This window comes from Rutidosis leptorrhynchoides, chromosome 3 (genome assembly GCF_046630445.1).
Source record: "Rutidosis leptorrhynchoides isolate AG116_Rl617_1_P2 chromosome 3, CSIRO_AGI_Rlap_v1, whole genome shotgun sequence".
Classification (NCBI taxonomy): domain Eukaryota; kingdom Viridiplantae; phylum Streptophyta; class Magnoliopsida; order Asterales; family Asteraceae; genus Rutidosis; species Rutidosis leptorrhynchoides.
Window position 1 is genome coordinate 644,657,014 of NC_092335.1, and position 18,769 is coordinate 644,675,782.

The window sequence follows — 18,769 nt, forward strand, 5'->3', positions numbered from 1 at the left end:
TATTAGTTTGACGCTACTATATGGTTACATATTTTTCGGCCTGAAAGTCATCGAAACCACATTATAAACCCTCGATATAATCAGGTAGATACAAAAGACCTGGCAACGTTGTTTGTTGCGACCATAATATGGTTCTACAAAATGTTGGTTATTGCTGGGCTAGTCTTTCTTTTTCTTTGACTTGTTCACACATGTTGAACACATACTGAAAACATTAGCATAAATAAACAATATAAGTCAAATAATCACTTTTAGGCCATAAACAAACCGTATATAAGGATAGTTATTAACATAAAAACACAAAGCATACCACACTTACCATTCTCTTGGAGTCTCACAGACTGGTAACAGGTGTATAAACTGATTTTCGATAACAGGAGATGGATGTAACAATTGTTCAGTTAGAACATGGTGGGTAGTGGATACAACCTACACTACACCAGAAAATTGAAGTCCCAGTTTACAAAGTATGGAATACCGAGATTATGATACATAATATTTACCAAGCAAACAACAATGTAAACAGTATACAACATACAAGCATCAAATTTTTGTTACTTTGGTTAAAGTAGTTGGCCATACGTCAGATCACATAAAAATATACAAATGAAACTTCATATAATAAGAATTTTACTACAAAATCATTGAACTTGATAAACAGAGGCATACCATCGTTTGGAGATGGAACCATAACCCCTAAAGCGCTTCGAGGAACTAAAAACAGAAGCACGCGTGTTTAGTAGCAGGCTAAATACGAAGAAACCATTCAAATTATTTGTTACGTATGAGAAAGATCAAATATTATGGTCTTTAGGATAGGATTTATGTGCATGTATTATTTCAAATACATATCCTACAACTCCATAATCGGCAACCTGCATTTTTAGAAAACATAAATAATATTGAGCAAATCCATAAGAACGAAAGGATCGTCTTATATAGAATGGACTTGACCATGACTTGAAAATTTGGTGTTGCGTCTTTGTTTACCGAAACAATGACATTAGAATCTCTCATAGTCGCTATGTGTTGAATAGCTTGAGAGACACCAAAAGCCATATATAGTTTTGGGGCAACAATGCTGGCTGTTTGGCCAACCCAACCACTTACCGCTTCCCAACCGCCCATTTAGACACTTTTAGCTAACTAAATGGATTACAACCCAGAAGCATATAACTCAGCTGATGTTATGTTTTTTTAAATGGACTGTATCAAATGGTGACGCCCATATTGACACCTGATATAATCCAGAAAAGCTCTCGTAATGAATACTTTTAACAATGTTAAGAAGCAAACAAACTGTTACCATATAGACGTATAATATTAAGATGCGAAGATCTAGGAGTATATACTTGTACCTTTAGAGTAAAGTTATGGCCCAGACTTTATGGATCCACATCCTTTTTTCAACAAACTCATCATCCAAGACATCGCAAACTGAAAATTTCAATGCACTCTATAAATAATTAACAAACATGTTTATGTAACCTGACATATGTGATTTTATATCACAGAAATGATACAAATTAAGATGGGGATGTAGTTGACTGCAATGTAATACAAAATTTTAGAAAGGGCCTCTCTACAAATGATACCTGTGGTATGAATTTGTTGACGTGAAATATGGTGACTTGCGAATTTACATGGTTGTTACCGATTCAATGTATCGTAACCTGCAAATTGACACCAATGGTAACAAAATATAAGGATTTAATAAAAATATTCTACTAAAGTTAAATATAGTCTGTCAAGAAACATGTGATGCAAATTATAATTAACTTATGCTAAATCATGGTAATGTCGAAAAACGTGAAGCATCAGTATCAGTATAGCATGTATGATAATATATACCCCTGGACGATATTGCATTCCATAAAATTATCTACTCGAATTTGCAACTGCAGTAATCCCTCCGTGTTCGTTTCCAACCACTGCTTTGAAACCGCTTGCCAACTTAACCACTCATCACCATGAGTCGATTAAGTTATTCAGTGCAAAGCACACTAAAATTCAAAATACTAAGTGTAATGTGTAAATTGCAAGTAATATTGTTACCGGAGACACATGTGACCGAACCTGTCGCCGAGGTGTCAACGTAGGTAGAAGCTGAAGTAGCCATCTCCATACCATCAACTGATGAACTGGAACAGCTGCAGTACGCTTGTAACGCCTTAAAATCTCCCTGGTTGCTATTTGGCTTGATGATACATTACACGTGCCAAAAGAACGGTCGTCTTCAGCAATGTCACGCGACCTGCAACCCATTGTGCTAACAGCAAACACATTTCCAGTAGGACGCTCAGCTTGCCAAAGCTGTAATTGGACAAAAGTTGGAGGTTTCAATTCACGAACACAATACATGAGCAGCTAAAAAAACCCAACAACTAAGTAAACAAATAAGAAAGAAATTTAACCCATCATTACCACAAATAAAAACTATTTTTTGCTGGTCCGGGATTGTGATTAGGATTTGATCATAGTCACCATACCCCATCTAAAATAAAGCATACAATAAACGGTAATAGCAAGTGCCTACTAAAATGATATATTAGATCACTGATTGTAACACAAAATATTAACTAAAGCATGAACCTCAATTTACTAATGGCAAACTTTATGGGTAGTGTCATAGATATGTGAACATAAAAAAATAGATTCTCGTAATAAGATCATGTATAAATTTTTGCATTGGTAGAGATTTAAAAAGTAGAGTAAAACTAAATGGATCATATACTAACCGTAGCAAGGTACTCTTGAAGCAGTCATCTCAATAATTGCATGAATCTATAATCAGATTAGCCATTGTCACCAAGTGTTAAATATCTTGAAGCAGTCATCTCAATAATAGCATAAATCTATAATCATATTAGCCAGTATCTAACATATACTAACCTTAGCAAGGTACTCTTAAGTAAGATATTAACAGTTGATTCATCCACATGACATGCATTACATGTAGATATTAAATTAAATTAAATACATAAAACTCATAAACAATAACAAAGTTATAGTGAAATACGTATATGGAAATAGAAAATTACAAACCCTGTGACGAAATTGTATTGGTTCAAAATTGGTTTTGGTGGATATGATTCTTTAGACCGATGATAAGAAACCTATATGCAATTCGCTTCATTAAATATGAAGCACAAAAAGATCCAGATTCATCTACATATATGTAGATATTAACAAATACCACATAGCACATTGAGTTCAAAAATAAAGAGATGAATATAATTAGTCAAAGTAAATGGCATTACTAATCAATCACCCACGCCATGTGTTACATGACCATTTCTTCAAACACCTTGTCTTCATGTTTAGTTCCACAATATCAAAGAAACTCTTTTAGAACACGGTGACACAATCAGCTTATCCAAATACATCAAAACAAATAACACACATAAACTGCAATATTACAGTGTGCAAGAGCAATTATTGCCCAAATAAATGATTTACCTTGAACGCTACCGGAATATACTCTATCTCAAAGGCTTCCATCTGTTACAAAAAAGGTCTCAGATTTAGGAGAACCTTATTATCACAACAAAAAACCTTTATCTTAAAGAATTTCAAAAGATCATCAAAAAATTCTGCTTACGTATTTGGTAATTTGAGAAAACAAACCTAATTTCTAGAAATCTAACATTAATAATCGGAAAAACCTTACCTTAATTGACCCTCATTCAAACATCAGATGACGAAGAATCTTCATAAGGAAAAGCATATCGGTTTAAAGCAACGAAATTATCTTCAGTGAATAATCCACCTACTTTTGATTATGTAATAACGAAATCAGGTCGAATTGAAGGATTCGATTCAAAAGTTACAGCAAAAAAGTAAATCGACAAACACAAATATCATCAAACTTTCCAATTCAAAGTCAGGGCCAAATTGAACAGAATTCTGACAGAAAAAAGACAATTAAAAGTAACTTAATTTGATTCAACCTACTTCACGATTGTGGTGCTTGAGATCAAAATCCGTCCTTTAATCAAGATACGGCGGCATACGATGATAGTGGTTGCGATGTCGATGTTGACGGTGGTGGTGGCGGAGATGGTAAGGGAGATGGTGGCGACGGAGACGCTTAGGGAGATGGTGGCGATGGGAAAGTCGCCAGAAACTTCTGGCATGAACCTTCGATGCAATATTTGGAGGGAAAAGGGGGAAAAAAGTTACTGTTATACTGTAGTGGTACTGTTATACTGTGCAAGACTTTTACGTGAATTAGTATATAGGTAAATAGATAAATCAAATTATAAAAATCTAAATTATTCATCCACCTATTCACATCCACCTATACAGTTTTGATTTAGGGTTTCGAAGACCACTGTCGTCCACCAGCACCGTCACCGCCGAGTTCCGCCGCCATTAACGCCACTGAGTTTCACCACCGCTAGCACATGTTCAATACCTGTTCAAGCCAAAACCGTCAATGATTCCGGAAATGGCGCTCCTCGGTGTTTAAAGCGTTGTTTAAATCGTTGCTCAGATTCTGATATGTGTTTCCTGAATTTCAATTGAATCGAGGAACCACCAGCTACTAACTGAAAGCTATAAAGGAAGAAAAAAAACCTCGAGCTAAGTAACCGATTGCTTTATTGAATGAATTCAACAAATACAGAGTTTGAGAGATGAAGGGTGTCTTTGGCGCTTAGGAGCGCTTGAACTTTTCGTTTGGTAGACAAAAAAAGTAGAGCTTATGAAATCATAAGCTCTGGCTAGTTTATCAAACATTTATAAAAAATAATAAGCTACAGCTATCAGCTTCAAAAATAAACTCCAGCTCAAGCTCCTGCTCATCTCCAGCTTCAGCTATAAGCTCCAGCTCCAGCTCCAGCTACTTTCGTCCAAGCACACCCGAAGAAAACAGAATCCCCAAATCGCAACTGGCAATAGCCCTAGTAGCAGCCATGTGCTGCTCACGTGCCTTCATTTAGCATCCATGTACTGCTCACGTGACTTCATTTAGCAGCCATGTGCTGCTCACGTGCCTGCACATATCAGATTTATTAGTCGGAGTAGATATGAGATATATACATGAGATTTGGGCCAGGAAAACCTGACCGGAGTAGATCCGAGAAGATCCACGAAGGAAGCGCCGGCGAAATCGGGTTGTTTGTCGGATTGAGCAACCCTCGCTCACAGTCAAATTCGGGTTGCAAAGGTAATATCCAATTAGTGGTTATTCTAGAATTAATTTATTGTAGTTCTTGAGAGCTTGATTTGCAGGTTGTTTGGATTTGGTGAGGGAAAAGGGGAATGACAATAATATCTTCGTGCATGACACATAACTGAACGGATTATTAACGGTGTAGAGACCACTTTAGCGTTACAAGTAAAAAACCATAAGGATCACCAGAGTAAAAAAAAAAAAAAGTATTTGAACCGTATTAGTAATTTAGTACAAACCACATAAACCATCCGCACAATATTTTCTAAAAACATTATCAGTCAATGAAACAACAGAGTATGCTTAAACATTTAAAATATCATATTATTACGATATATTGTTTCGGTCAATTCAAGTTATAGTTGATCTCTAACCTGCCAAACAAGTTAGAAAATTTGCTTAATGGCATATAGACAGTCTCAGTGCACCCAATATTGCTCTTGGTCCTTATTAGACGTAACCTATTATCGCAATACAAAACTTCAGTACCTTGTTTTCAAATTTAACAGTTATGTGCATAATCAAATTAAGATATCGATATTGATTTTTATACCTCTTGGAAGAAAATTAACCAGCAGTTATCTTTCTCTCCTGCAGGCACTTGAATTCAAAACTTTCAATGAAGTCACAATGTGTGCTCGTGGTCCTTGATACAAAATCTGGCCCTCCGATAGTAGGATGATGTCATCAAAAAGATCTAACGTTTCAGGCGCAGGTAGTAATAGGGACATAAAGACTGTTGAGTCAGTGAGGTAATAAACTCATAAACCATGTTTTCTCATTTTTTAACATTTATTACAAAAATTTTAACATGTGATTTCTTACTACTATGTCACAACACATTTCACATAGGTTTTAAGTTAACAAATAAACTTAACAGCTCAAATTAATAAAAAAAAAATAATAAGATATTCATACCTTCCTAGGTTGATGAATAAGAATATCATATTGTTGACTTTGGAACAATCGAGTAAACTGTTCAATTCGCGTTATAGAAGGAGATTTCGCATCGCATATCAATGGGTATCTCACATTGAAGAAGTGGGATTTCACATAAGATCGTTCGGATGTTATATCATTCGCATAATGCTAGAATAGGTTAGTTTTTTTTCTTGAATGTTAAGAAGAAATATTCTATAAATATTTTAAATATTTAATACAATGACCAAGTTTCTAATGAAATTTCAAATTTTATTATATAATACATGAACACATTCAATCATGTGATATAATTTCATCTAGTTTGGAAGTTCAACATCCTTAAGCACAACGCATAGACAAATGCAAACAATACGCAAAAACCAACTAGAACCGCAGCAATTGGACCCATGAAATCTAATGTATAATCATAATGGACTTTAATATACGAATTCAATGGCGGGTCATATGACATCCCAGGCACCTTGATCGCGTCCTTAACATCATGAAATTGAGAAACAATGAATCCGTATGTACTCCAGGCCACTGGGCAGATCCAGTAGTACCACACCCACCACATTGGTATTTTCTAAAAAAAAAAAAAAAAAAAAAAAAAAAAAAAAAAAAAAAAAATATTGTATATAATTTAGTCTCTGATCAAAGAAAGAAAAATGTTAGTTAATTACTATGTACAAATGAACTAGGCAAGAAGGCGTACAGGTAGAGCAATGTAAAATCCCGAAAAGATATTAAATATTCCATAAAATGATGCTGCAAGTATGGCCGCTAATGTCTCGTTTGGTGTGATGGATACAGTCATTATTCCATAGTATGTGAAATATAGAAATGAAAAAAAGATGATGAAGAAGAACCAAAAGAATTTCGCTAATTCCCATTCGAACGAGACCATAGAGTACACTATCAGAGTGTAATATGTCGTTTGAAATAACACGTATGGGATCTCAACCAACACCTGAAAATATAAAATTAATTTCTTAGAAGCTAAAACCAAGGGTATATGATGACGTAGGGTTTGGCCCAATTAGGGTCTACGCAATTAACTTGGGCCCCAAGTCAAGTAACCCTAATTCCCATCTATAAATATGGGGCAAAACCTACATCAAGTTCACAATCTCCCAATCGCATACAACTCTTACTCTCTCAATGAAAGCACCACCTCATACGGTCATTCGATCACACCGCAACTCCTCCACCACCGCAAGTCCGCAACGCATACGGCAGTTATCGCCGGATCTTCTCCACGATCGTCTTCACGATCGCAACTCTAGGGTTTTTACCTACGGGTCTTGTAGGGTTTTTTCTCCCTTTGCGCTCATAGGGTCCGACTATCGACCGGCGGGCAATTCGTTGGCCACCCTCCCGAGATCATCATCTCGGGTACGGGTTATCACGGTAACCGGACCGGAGATCAACGACGTTGACGCCTAAAAAAACCCTTTCGCATTGATGTTCGTGTGTAGGTTTTCCCTTGGAAAAAATATGCATGAACAATTGGCGCCCACCGTGGGGCACGATGCATTATGTCTCGTGTTTCTACCGTCTATCGTTCGGTTTGAGAAGGTTTGTCTTTTCTTATTGAGCTTTTCATTCGTTATATGCGGTTTAAGTACATGAATATTTAGCGCAGATGTCCGCGCGCTTGCGCAACTGTCCACACGCTTTTGTCCAGGTTACGCACGCTTTGCGCACAGTTGTCCGCGACTTTATATGCAATTTTCATGCGGTTTTACGCATGCTAGTTCATGCGGTTTCCCACGCATTCTGCATGCGGTTTTTTGCGCATATGTTCGCGGGTTTACGCACAGTTGTTTGCGCAGGCTCCTGTGAACTTATTTTCCGCAGCATAATGAGAAGTTCGATACGATACTTGACAAAAATATCATACCGAACTTGGGGGACTTGATGACGTAGGGTTTGGCCCAATTAGGGTCTACGCAATTAACTTGGGCCCCAAGTCAAGTAACCCTAATTCCCATCTATAAATATGGGGCAAAACCTACATCAAGTTCACACGCTCCCAATCTCATACACCCTCATGCGGTCATTCAATCTCGCCTCTCACTCTCTCAATGAAAGCACGCGGCAGTCATAGCCGGATCTTCTCCTCGATCGCCTTCACGATCGCAACACTAGGGTTTTTACCTACGGGTCTTGTAGGGTTTTTTCTCCCTTTGCCGTCGATAGGGTCCGACTATCGACCGGCGGGCAATTCGTTGGCCACCCTCCCGAGATCATCATCTCGGGTACGGGTTATCACGGTAACCGGACCGGAGATCAACGACGTTGACGCCTAAAAAAACCCTTTCGCATTGATGTTCGTGTGTAGGTTTTCCCTTGGAAAAAATATGCAAGAACAGTATATAATTCATTACATTTTTTATATTTATATATTTTATTATATATATATATATAATTAAAAAATAGGAATTAACCTGTGCCATGGCATATGGGAGTGACGAGTACATCCCGGCAGCTCTTTCTCGATAAAAGACTGTTCGTTCTGTAGCGACTACAGGTTGCACTGTTTGACAATTATTCATACCAACGAAGAAAACGGAACTATACAATGCTCCAGTAATTGTTGTCAAGTTAATATTGCTTTCCCTAATTAAGAATAAAAATATATAAACAAGTAATTAGAAGAAGCAACTAATTGAGACATAAAGATTGATTTTATGTTAATCATGATGTGTTTAAGTGTGTATGACCTTTTTTTGCCAATATTCCAAAAGACTATCCCGAGCAAGATTGCAGTACCGAAGGTGAAGAAATTGCGAACAAGGTTATAGTCGGGAGTTCGCCAGTAACTCCGCCACATCTTCCATAGACAAGACGTGAACTGTCCCCATGAAGATTGAGAACATTGTGTTTCAAAATGAAGATCAACTGCTTGCTTAAGAGGTGCACTTAACTCCTTCACTAAAGCCTTGTTCTTCCTATATATCATGCATGTATACATGTATTACTACAAATTGGTGTGTAATAGTTGTGTCAATCTTTGTTCTTTATTTCTAATCATGATTAAAGAATGTAACTTACTCATATAAAGATGATAATTTGTATTGCTCAGAAAAGTCGATACCAAGCCGGTTCTCTGTAGCAATTGAACTGAGGTCTAATATCCATGTTGCCGGATTGTATTTTTCACGAATCTTTGGAACCCCAGGTATGCTCTAGTCATGAAATTAATTACTATTTGATTAGTATATATGTTTAATGTCACATAGTTTTTTAAACAAATAAGGTTTTCCCTCTACAAGCTACCCACTTCACGTGAGTACATTTTTACTTAAATGTACGCGGTCTAATTGGGTTATCCTGTGACCGTTTTCGACCCATTTCCATGTCCACCAATATTGTTAATGAGGTTTGAGCCTGAGACCTTTCAGAAAGAAATTAGGCCTCAACCACTAACTATATTGAGATGGTTTCTAGTTGTCTAGTTTATAAAATAAGCATGCAAGATACCTTAAAATATTCTATAAGTTGTTGAGAGTTTTTTCCTATTGGCCCGGCATAAATCATTTGGCCTCCGACTTTCATCAGCAATAACTCATCAAACGATTCAAAGATATCAATACTAGGTTGATGAATGGTGCAAACCACAGTCCTTCCTGTGTCCACGGTATTTCTCACCGCCCTCATAACAATTGCGGCTGCTCGTGCATCGAGCCCTGAAGTCGGTTCATCCATGAAGATAATTGAAGGATTAGCAACAAGCTCCACTGCAATTGTTAGCCTTTTACGTTGTTCAGTTGACAAACCGCTAACTCCTGGAAGTCCCACTATTGCATCCTTGAGGTTGTCTAATTCAACAAGCTCTATCACTTCCCGGACAAAAATCTAAAGGGGTTTACATATACTAGTTAATTTAGTAATAGTTAAAAATCAAATTGAATTGGGGTCAATATTTAGTATTTAACTGTTTAATACGAAAGTCGTACCTAATCCAAATACTAAAACAAACCAAATTTGAATTCGATTTTAAGTTTGGATTCTGTTCGGTCTACAAATTTGAATACGGTTTTCGGTTTTCGGCTTTCGGTGTTTTTTTATTTTTTTATTTTATTAAGTATTAATTATTAATATAAAAATACCAAAAATCCGTTTTAAAGTCGATAATTAAATTTAACTCTTGTTATTTTACTTTAATTAAGATTTTTTACTTTTTGTGCTCTGTTTTCGGAAGACGGACCTAACACACTTCTAAATTAGGGGCTTCATTTACTTACAAGCTTCTCTTCATTGCTAACTTCTTTAGGAAGACGAAGGAAAGCCGAGTGAATCAAAGATTCATGAACCGTGACTTGAGGAGAATGAATATCCGTTTGCTCACAATATCCAGATATTCTTGCAAATGTTTCCTGTTTTTTTCGGAATCCTGATATTCTTATATCTCCCTCAATAATACCGCCCGTCTTTCTTCCTGCTAAAACATCCATCAAAGTCGTTTTACCGGCTCCCGTGACTCCCATTAATGCAGTTAGGACTCCCGGCCGAAAAGCACCCGTTACCTCGCGAAGTAGTTGAAACTTAGTTGTTTTCACCCCATCTTCTCTTAGACGCTGTTCAAACAACATGGTTAAACATATCCGTTGGATTATAAACACCCTAAACTGAAATCAATCAAGTTATAGTATTATACTTGGGGCATATCGACAAAGTAGTTCATGTTGTCGAATGACAAGGTGAGTGGCATAAATGGTAAAACCATTCCCTTCTTATTAACAACGCCTAAAGAGTCGGCCTGACTACTTAGCCGTTTCATTTCCATGCCTGCGTTTACAGAGGTTACTTATTTTGTTAGGAGAAATGATACGCATATAATCTTTTTTTGTTTTTGGATTTTTATTTACCTAGACTACTTTCATAAGAAACCGACGAGATATCTTGATTAGATGCTAGCGTTTTGAGTTGAACTTCCCTCTCCGTGGCTGTTTCTTTGGAGATAATTTGTTGTGGTTTACCAGGTGCTGATTAATTAAATAATATCAAAAACTTTGTTAATACTAACATAAAAAATTAATCTTTAATCACTTTAGGTTGGAGTTAAGAAACTTACGATCTGCATACATGAGAGCTAAAGTGAAGAGGATGTTGAACAGAATTGTAAAACCTATAAGAGCGGCAACACCAATCCAAAACCAATTTTCCTGGGTTGGGATATCCAACTCTTCTAGAATCTCTATGCCCAGTCTCGTTCCATTATTCGAGCTCTGTGAACATTAGAACACAGTTAAATGTATATAAATAAATAAATAGAATACTCGCCTTCTCAGGTAGATTAAACAGGCGAAAAAAGTTCATTCGGTTACCCAGTAGTTTTGAGTTAGGAACTAATGACTTACCATTTTGTTCATCCACCTTGAAGCAAAGAACTCATTTATTGCAAAGGCTTTGAAGCCATAAGATAAGGGTGATAACCAAGTAGCCCACTCTAACACATTAGGAATTTGAGCTGCGGGACGTATGAAACCTCCGAGAAGAAACATGAGCACAAGCACAAGGCTTCCACCAACATTTGACATGTTCATCGTCCTACATACTCCAGCGATAAGCCTAAAAAGTCCCCCTGCCATATTTTGGATCAAAAAAACTAGCAACAAGTGCTTGAAGAACCTGTAATCATATTCCAGTGGTAGTAGGACTATGTGTTAGCAAACAATTTCATAAAGTGCATGTTAGGCAGAAAGAAAAAAAAAAAAACACTTATTTACCTACCTGCTAGGTTCTGGAGCAAAGTCAACACCATAATAAAGTGTGACCACCCAAGCAATACTTTCTAGTAAACATATGGGTACACGAAGCAAGAACGTCGGAAGTGTGTATGCCCAGATTGGATGGAACAACATGTCTCTTTGCTTAAAAACCACAGGAAGCCTCATTATGGTGAGGGAAATTTCTGGGTAGGCACTAAATGTGTTTATGAGCATGCTACACAAAAGTGCCCCTGTGCATAGTACACCATCGTCTTCATCCCGATTTCTTATATGCATTTCGGTCCTAAAATATAGAGTCATCACAACAAAAGCTACAATGACATTCTGTAGACTCTTGAAAATGTAAATGAAGATGTTTCTCTTCAACAATAGACATTCCTTGTTCCATGATGCCTTAAGTAATTCCCTTTTGGAAACCGTGTATTCTTTAAATACTAAAGCTGATTTATGACTTTGATTCTTGTTATATGGGATATTCAACTCATTCCTTAATCTCTCACCCATAAAGGAACTCTTGAATCGTTGTTGAAATTCACTAACTGGGATATATCTATATGGTATATTTTTCTCCGCCCAATATTGCTCTTGATCTTTTCGAGAGGTAACCTACATCGACACAAAAAAATATGTTTGTATCTGTCGGGGAACATGTGTGTTTAATTTTTTACTTTTACCTCTTGCAAGAAGTCGGCGATGCCCTTCCTTTCGGGACACCTAAATCCGCAACCCTCGAAGAACTCAACCACATTCTCTCGTGGTCCCTGATACACAATCTGACCTTGTGATAGTAGTATGATGTCATCAAATAGATCAAATACCTCTGGAGCAGGTTGCAACAGAGATATCATGATCGTTGACTCGGTGATATGTACGACTTGTTGCAAACATTTTACTATCTGAAACGTAGTTGAGCTGTCTAGACCTGTCGATATCTCATCCATGAAAAGAGTTTTAGCTGGCCCAACAAGCATTTCTCCTGTTACAAATAACCCGAATTAAAAATAAAATAAAATAAAAAAACCGAGTTATTAAGAATGTCTTACAAAATAAAGCTTCTTTTAGAGGCCATGGGGATAAGCATACCTGTAGTTAGTCGTTTCTTTTCTCCACCGGATATTCCTCGTCTCATTGGATCACCAACACAAGTATCACGACATATATCAAGCCCCAATATCTGTTTCGTGTGTTTAACATATCAAGTGAATACATTGCTTTCGGACATAGTTTTTAAGTACTGGAACATAATATTACTTGTAAAGTTACTGAAATTAGTTACGATTAAAATAACTCTGATCATACCCTAAGAGTATAATAAGTAATCAAGCTACTGGCATCTCCTTCAATGGCAATCCCCTTCATAAAAAGGTCAACTTCAGCATCTGCCGAAATTCCAGCTTCCTTCTCTCTTCTTGCCAGCTCCTCCAACATTTCTGCTCATAAATGATTGTTTGCATAAAGATTTAGTGTACGTTTAGTACCTAACTTGTGTAAAATCGTGGTTGTAAAAGTTTCTTGACTAGTCGGGATTTTAAAGTAGTCCGATTAGTCCCCAACTAGTCTCTGACTTAGCAGATTTAGTCGGTCGAAGTTGTCAATTTCGCCGGTCAAAGTCTGATTTATTAATTCGAAGTCGAATTTCACTAAAAGAAAAATCAGCTTTATTGACATATTTGTCACAAATTATACATGTCACTAGGTAGGTGAAGTTAGGACAAAAATAGATTGGTCACTTCTCGTCATTATAGATCCACCACAAAACAGTATTATTGATCAAAATACTAAATTTGGTCACTATGGTGACCATTTGTTATGTCACTAATAGCATATAGTGACAAAATTTTGTGATCTTGTAGTGTTTATCTGGTAAAAAATTTGGTTTAGTCGGTCAAAATTGAATTTAGTCGGTCAAAATCAAATTTATTCGGTTAATATTATGACTAGTATCGGATCACTAGCGAGTCTTTTACAACCTTGTTTAAAATGAAAATCAAATGTTACCGAAACGTGATCCAACTCCTTGGCATCTTGCAGAAAAATCTAAGGTTTCTTTGACCGTCATTTCTCCACAATGAACATCATTCTGGCTGATGTATGCGGATGTCCTTCGTGGTACAAACTCATCAAGCTTATGACCATTGTAACTAATTTCTCCTTGCACCTATTTAATTACTGATTAATTTGTTAAGCGTTGAATTTTATAAACTGTAATACTCTACCATCAGTTACAATTAATGAAAAAAAGGATTTCCCTGACCTTTAAGTTGTGGTCGAGCTTTCCGGCCATAGCCAACAAAAGAGTTGTCTTCCCTGAAGATGGTGGACCCAACACAAGTGTCATTCTGTAACATAGATCTCAAAATCCGTTATAAATGTTCGATTAACTATTAACTACAACGATGAAACAAAAAAGTCAACCTGCATACATACCTTGATGGTTTGATAATTCCAGACACATCTTTAAGAATGGTGAGTTTAGTTTTCTTATACAAACTACTAATCCCAGCACAAGCCAGAAGTGAATCGAGGTAATTTCGGGCGGCATTTGGTAGTGATGGAAGTGCTCTATCACCGATGTAGCAATCTGTTTCTATGGTTAAATTTTGAAACCGAACTTCTACAGTTGGAAGTGATATGCCTACCCTGAAATATAAAGGCAGTTCTTGTAATCATATTGGTTAATCTTCTTATTGTCCCCACTTAATACACACTGTCTTTGTTGGTTCATGTTTTTAAAAATCTCCCGCCTAGTCGGTATTTTGAAATAGTCCCGACTAGTGTCCTACTTGGCTGTTTTATTTGGTTAAAGCTATCAAGAGTACAATTCTGTCGGTCAAAGTCGAATCTATTAGTTTGTCTGATTTATTCAGTTAAAGTCGGTTAAATACAGTCAAAGTTAAAGTTGGTTAATGTCTGGCTAGTATCAGACTAATCTCCCCACTAGTCCGAGTAGTGACTTTTACAACAGCACCGGTAGTTTCACGAATGTTTTGTATCTATTTAGTTTTTACTTATTAGTGCGATTGTTACATTGGTTATCTGTGTTTAACATGTTATGCTTATTTTTACTTCCTTGTCATGTAAATCCCCTGCGTTGGTTGGATTTGATTTAGGTTAGTTCTTATTTCCGCTTGTTTTGGCTATATTCGGATTTCTTTTGTATCGGTTGTACTCATTGATATTCGGACCCGTTTATATGTTATCGATTTTTTGCCAAAAAAAAAAAAGTAGTGTCACCTCTTTGTACCATAATTATTGCAACATTAAAAAATATATGAATAGATGATGGATGCATGAGATGAAGGCTTAACTACTACGTACATACCTGTCCAAACGTTCTTTTAACTTCCTCAACAACTTCTCGTTATCTTCTTCGGCAATCTTAATGATCTTGTCAATAAAGTCCTGTTGAGCCTGTGGGTCGCTTAGCTCGTCTACATCCAACACCATTTTCTCAGTTGCCATTTTTAATTTCTTGCTTGACGGAATTTGGAAGGCATGAAGGTGAATTTGGAAGGCATGAAGGTAGATGATGGGTTCGTTAGCATATAATTCATTTTCACTTGTATTTATATGCAATTAGTGGGTATATTCTTTACTCTAACCACATGCAAATCGTTAGACAATAGTTTACTTTTAAAATTAAAATACGTTATATCATCGTAATCATCGTTAAACGAAGAATGGAATTATTTATAGAGTAGGTAAGACAATATATATGTGTATGTCATATCCTACATTACTTTCTAAGATTACAGTGTTTTGAAAGTGTCAAAAGTATGATATCATACCGTCTCCGTCCACTGTACGGTTAAGAAGTATATAAACGGTTAAGTATATGTGTGTTAGTTTATAGGAGCCGTTCTTTTTAATTGGATTTGAATTGAATATTATGTATAGTTCTAAGCAGTGTTGTAAAAAACCCGATTACTCGCCGATTAATCTCCGACTAATCATTTTTAGGACCAATCCGTTCCGATTTCTAAAACTCCATTTAATTAAACGGTCAACGTTAATTGATGGATCAAAATCGAATTTGATAATCAAAGTCAGTCAAACTAAAAAAGGGTTAACATTTTAATATAATTTAAAGTAGAATTTATAGTTTTGAAGCAAAATGAACAATTTAAACAATTATGTTAAAAATTATCTTTATATTTATGGTTTTTTCTATAGTTACACATTTAATTTTTAAAATTTAATATTTAAATGTATACAGTAGAATCCGATTAATCCCTGAATTGCGGATTAATCCTTCCAAAGTCCCGACCGATTAATCCTCGAATAACGAATTTTTTGCAACCTTGGTTCTAAGAACTAACAATGGAAAAATTCAATTTATTATTATTAGTTTTTGGGGTCTGAATGCAAGGGCGGATTTATGTGGGACCGGGGGGACGCTCGCGAATTTTCAATTGTCAGTGTAAAAATTTTAAATTTTTCGACTTTCCCTCCGGTGGATTTTTTTTTTTACCCAAAAAATTTATATATATAGTAACATCACCATCAGCCCGTAGTATGATATTGTCCGCTTTGGACACAAGCCGATCACCGACGGGCTACCCGCGCACGAGTACAACCCCGGATCGCACTTCTACCTCACGGATTTGCTTCTCGGGTAAACACCCTCAAAACGCGTCATCACAGAGTGCGCAGCACAACTGGTATGATACTGTCCGCTCTGGGCCACAGGCCGATCACCGACAGGCCAACTTGCCCCGGATCGTACCTACCCGCACGGCTTTAAACGCGTCTTACCAGAAGAGGTATCCACACCCTTATAAGGAGTGCTTTGTTTTCCTCTCCCACCGATGTGGGACGAGTCTGTTACATATATATATATATATATATATATATATATATATATATATATATATATATATATATATATATATATATATATATATATTGCCAAAAAAACTTTCAAATTTTGACCAAAATTCTCCAAATTTTGTCTCAAAACCTTTAAATTTTGCTCCAAAACCTCCATATTTTTAGTTGCGTTTCTAGAATCAAAACTCAATGGGGTCCCAAAAAAAACTATCCGATAACTTATTTGAACAAAATATTGAATGTGTCGAGTCTAGTCGGGTCGGGTCAAGTCGCATTTAAAACATAAACATAAAATTGGATAATACTCGCAAAACTATTGTCATTACTACAACCATCATACTAGAAGTAAGTTTTACTTTTGTCTATGAAATTTCATGCGATAAAATTCATCCATAATTGTCCTATATATGCAAGTAGACGACAATCATTCATAAATTGAAGTATCTTAACATGTTAATAATAGCTATCAAATTCAAAAGTAAAAGACAAATTTATTGATACATCACTAACAAAAAAATTACAGTACCAAAGGAAATAGAAAATAGGAAATTGGATAGGGCTAAGTTTATTTTTGTTTATTTTTTTAATGTTTAAATGGCTCGTACTATAAAATTATAAGCGGGCTAATTTCAAATATTTTAGTAGTCCGAACTATCAAATTTTAATTTCTAAAAATATATGGGTCCCATTATTATATTTAGTGGTGTTCTATACAAAAAAATAATTTTTTGTGATAAATTTCGAAAAACTAGTGGTGTCACGGGACCCCGCGGGAATACACATACACTCGCCACTGCATATTTTGCCCAAAAAATTGGTACGTTTTAAATTTTTCTTTTTCCCCAGTGAAAAAAATCCTGCATCCGCCACTATTGCCACTGTCTGAATGAATATATGATATTTGGTGGTGTGATTAAGTAATGAATAAATCATGGAGTACTGTTTATTTTATGTATGAAATAACTATCTAAATAATAAAAAATACTAAATTAAACATGTATAGTAGTATGTGGGTTGTTAAAGTAGCAGTCATTAAATGTTTCTACGACTCCAATGAAAATTCACACTCATTATTTTTAGACAAAATTGTCCATTTCAGCTCTGTGTTTTTTACTTTTTGTCTGTTTCATCCCTGCATTTTATATTCTGCATTTTTCATCCTTAAAAGCATTTTAAAGTCACAATTTCATCCATCACCCTAACGAAAGTTAACTGAGTCCGTTAAAACTATTCAGAGGGACTATCCACGTAATCGTTAACTAATTAAATTGTTTTATCAGGCCTATTTTGATTTTGGTTAATTTAGGGTTTTGTTCCAGTTACTATTTGTTACTACGTATTATTCCTAGTTTTGAACTGAATTACCTACTGTTTTGATGTGAGATTTGAGTAATAATTATAAAATTATAATTATTGGTGTTTCTTGGTAATAATTCATGTAATTTGAAATTGGTTTTCAATTAAGTAATGTGTAAATTTACTAAAAGAGATTTTAGTGTATTGATCAAGTATGTAACTTCAAAAATATAGTATTCGTAACATTTTCATTACATTTATAACGACACTTACATACACTTGTTCTACTTTGTTAGTTGAGTTTTTAATGTCTGATGTTTTTTTTCATTATGCTGCAAGTGTTAACTCTTAATTGATATTTACAGTCTATTTAATAATTTTGATAGTAATTGTCATTTTTGCCGCTTTGATTAGACACGTCTAACAATATGCGAGGGACATGATGGGACCGAATCATCCAATGAAGATGTCTTAATTTTTTCAGGCATGATTAGATACAGATCAATTACAATATCATAATTCAGATCTTTTAATTCATTCACGATTTTGATATACTACTAGAGATTGTAACACCACTCCACTCATCATATATTGTAAAAGATTGTAGCGATTAATCGATTTACTTACGATTGGGTTTAATTTGGTTTAGTTATGCTTATCACCAATGGGTCAATGGCCAAATGGGTAACATTTGAGAAAAATGCTGGAGATTGACTCATTTTAATATTGATACATTCGTGGAACAAGTGCTTGTAAAAGATGGTGAATGGCTTCCTGATAATTCCGAACCACTAACAAGATCATTTGT

At 35.7% G+C, this 18,769-nt stretch overlaps 2 protein-coding genes across 10 annotated transcripts; both read right to left on the reverse strand.

Annotated features, from left to right (window-relative positions):
- Nucleotides 1-16: 16 nt before the first annotated feature.
- LOC139899141 (uncharacterized) lies at nucleotides 17-3,760 on the reverse strand. 9 transcript variants are annotated; one of them, XM_071881969.1, is made up of 10 exons: nucleotides 3,671-3,734; nucleotides 3,460-3,501; nucleotides 3,261-3,312; nucleotides 2,056-3,116; nucleotides 1,852-1,953; nucleotides 1,596-1,673; nucleotides 1,359-1,437; nucleotides 670-875; nucleotides 320-429; nucleotides 17-205 (listed from the first exon to the last, which is right to left on the reverse strand). In XM_071881969.1, exons 4-5 carry the CDS (start codon nucleotides 2,359-2,361, stop codon nucleotides 1,879-1,881), a joined length of 381 nt encoding a protein of 126 aa, XP_071738070.1. In that variant the 5' UTR covers nucleotides 2,362-3,116; nucleotides 3,261-3,312; nucleotides 3,460-3,501; nucleotides 3,671-3,734; the 3' UTR covers nucleotides 17-205; nucleotides 320-429; nucleotides 670-875; nucleotides 1,359-1,437; nucleotides 1,596-1,673; nucleotides 1,852-1,878. The 9 variants fall into 9 exon arrangements, with proteins under 9 accessions (XP_071738070.1, XP_071738069.1, XP_071738071.1 ...); XM_071881968.1 differs by having other exon boundaries at nucleotides 2,056-3,312; XM_071881970.1 differs by having other exon boundaries at nucleotides 2,077-3,501; nucleotides 3,671-3,760.
- A 2,650-nt stretch (nucleotides 3,761-6,410) lies between these two features.
- LOC139902437 (ABC transporter G family member 35-like) lies at nucleotides 6,411-15,297 on the reverse strand. Its single transcript, XM_071885063.1, has 18 exons — nucleotides 15,158-15,297; nucleotides 14,263-14,475; nucleotides 14,090-14,174; nucleotides 13,834-13,993; nucleotides 13,135-13,265; nucleotides 12,919-13,009; nucleotides 12,510-12,811; nucleotides 11,837-12,441; nucleotides 11,464-11,734; nucleotides 11,178-11,331; nucleotides 10,761-10,891; nucleotides 10,348-10,680; nucleotides 9,584-9,958; nucleotides 9,155-9,288; nucleotides 8,824-9,051; nucleotides 8,548-8,719; nucleotides 6,813-7,067; nucleotides 6,411-6,683 (listed from the first exon to the last, which is right to left on the reverse strand). The coding sequence occupies exons 1-18, from the start codon at nucleotides 15,295-15,297 to the stop codon at nucleotides 6,411-6,413; spliced, it is 4,053 nt and encodes a 1,350-aa protein (XP_071741164.1).
- Between the last annotated feature and the right edge of the window lie 3,472 nt (nucleotides 15,298-18,769).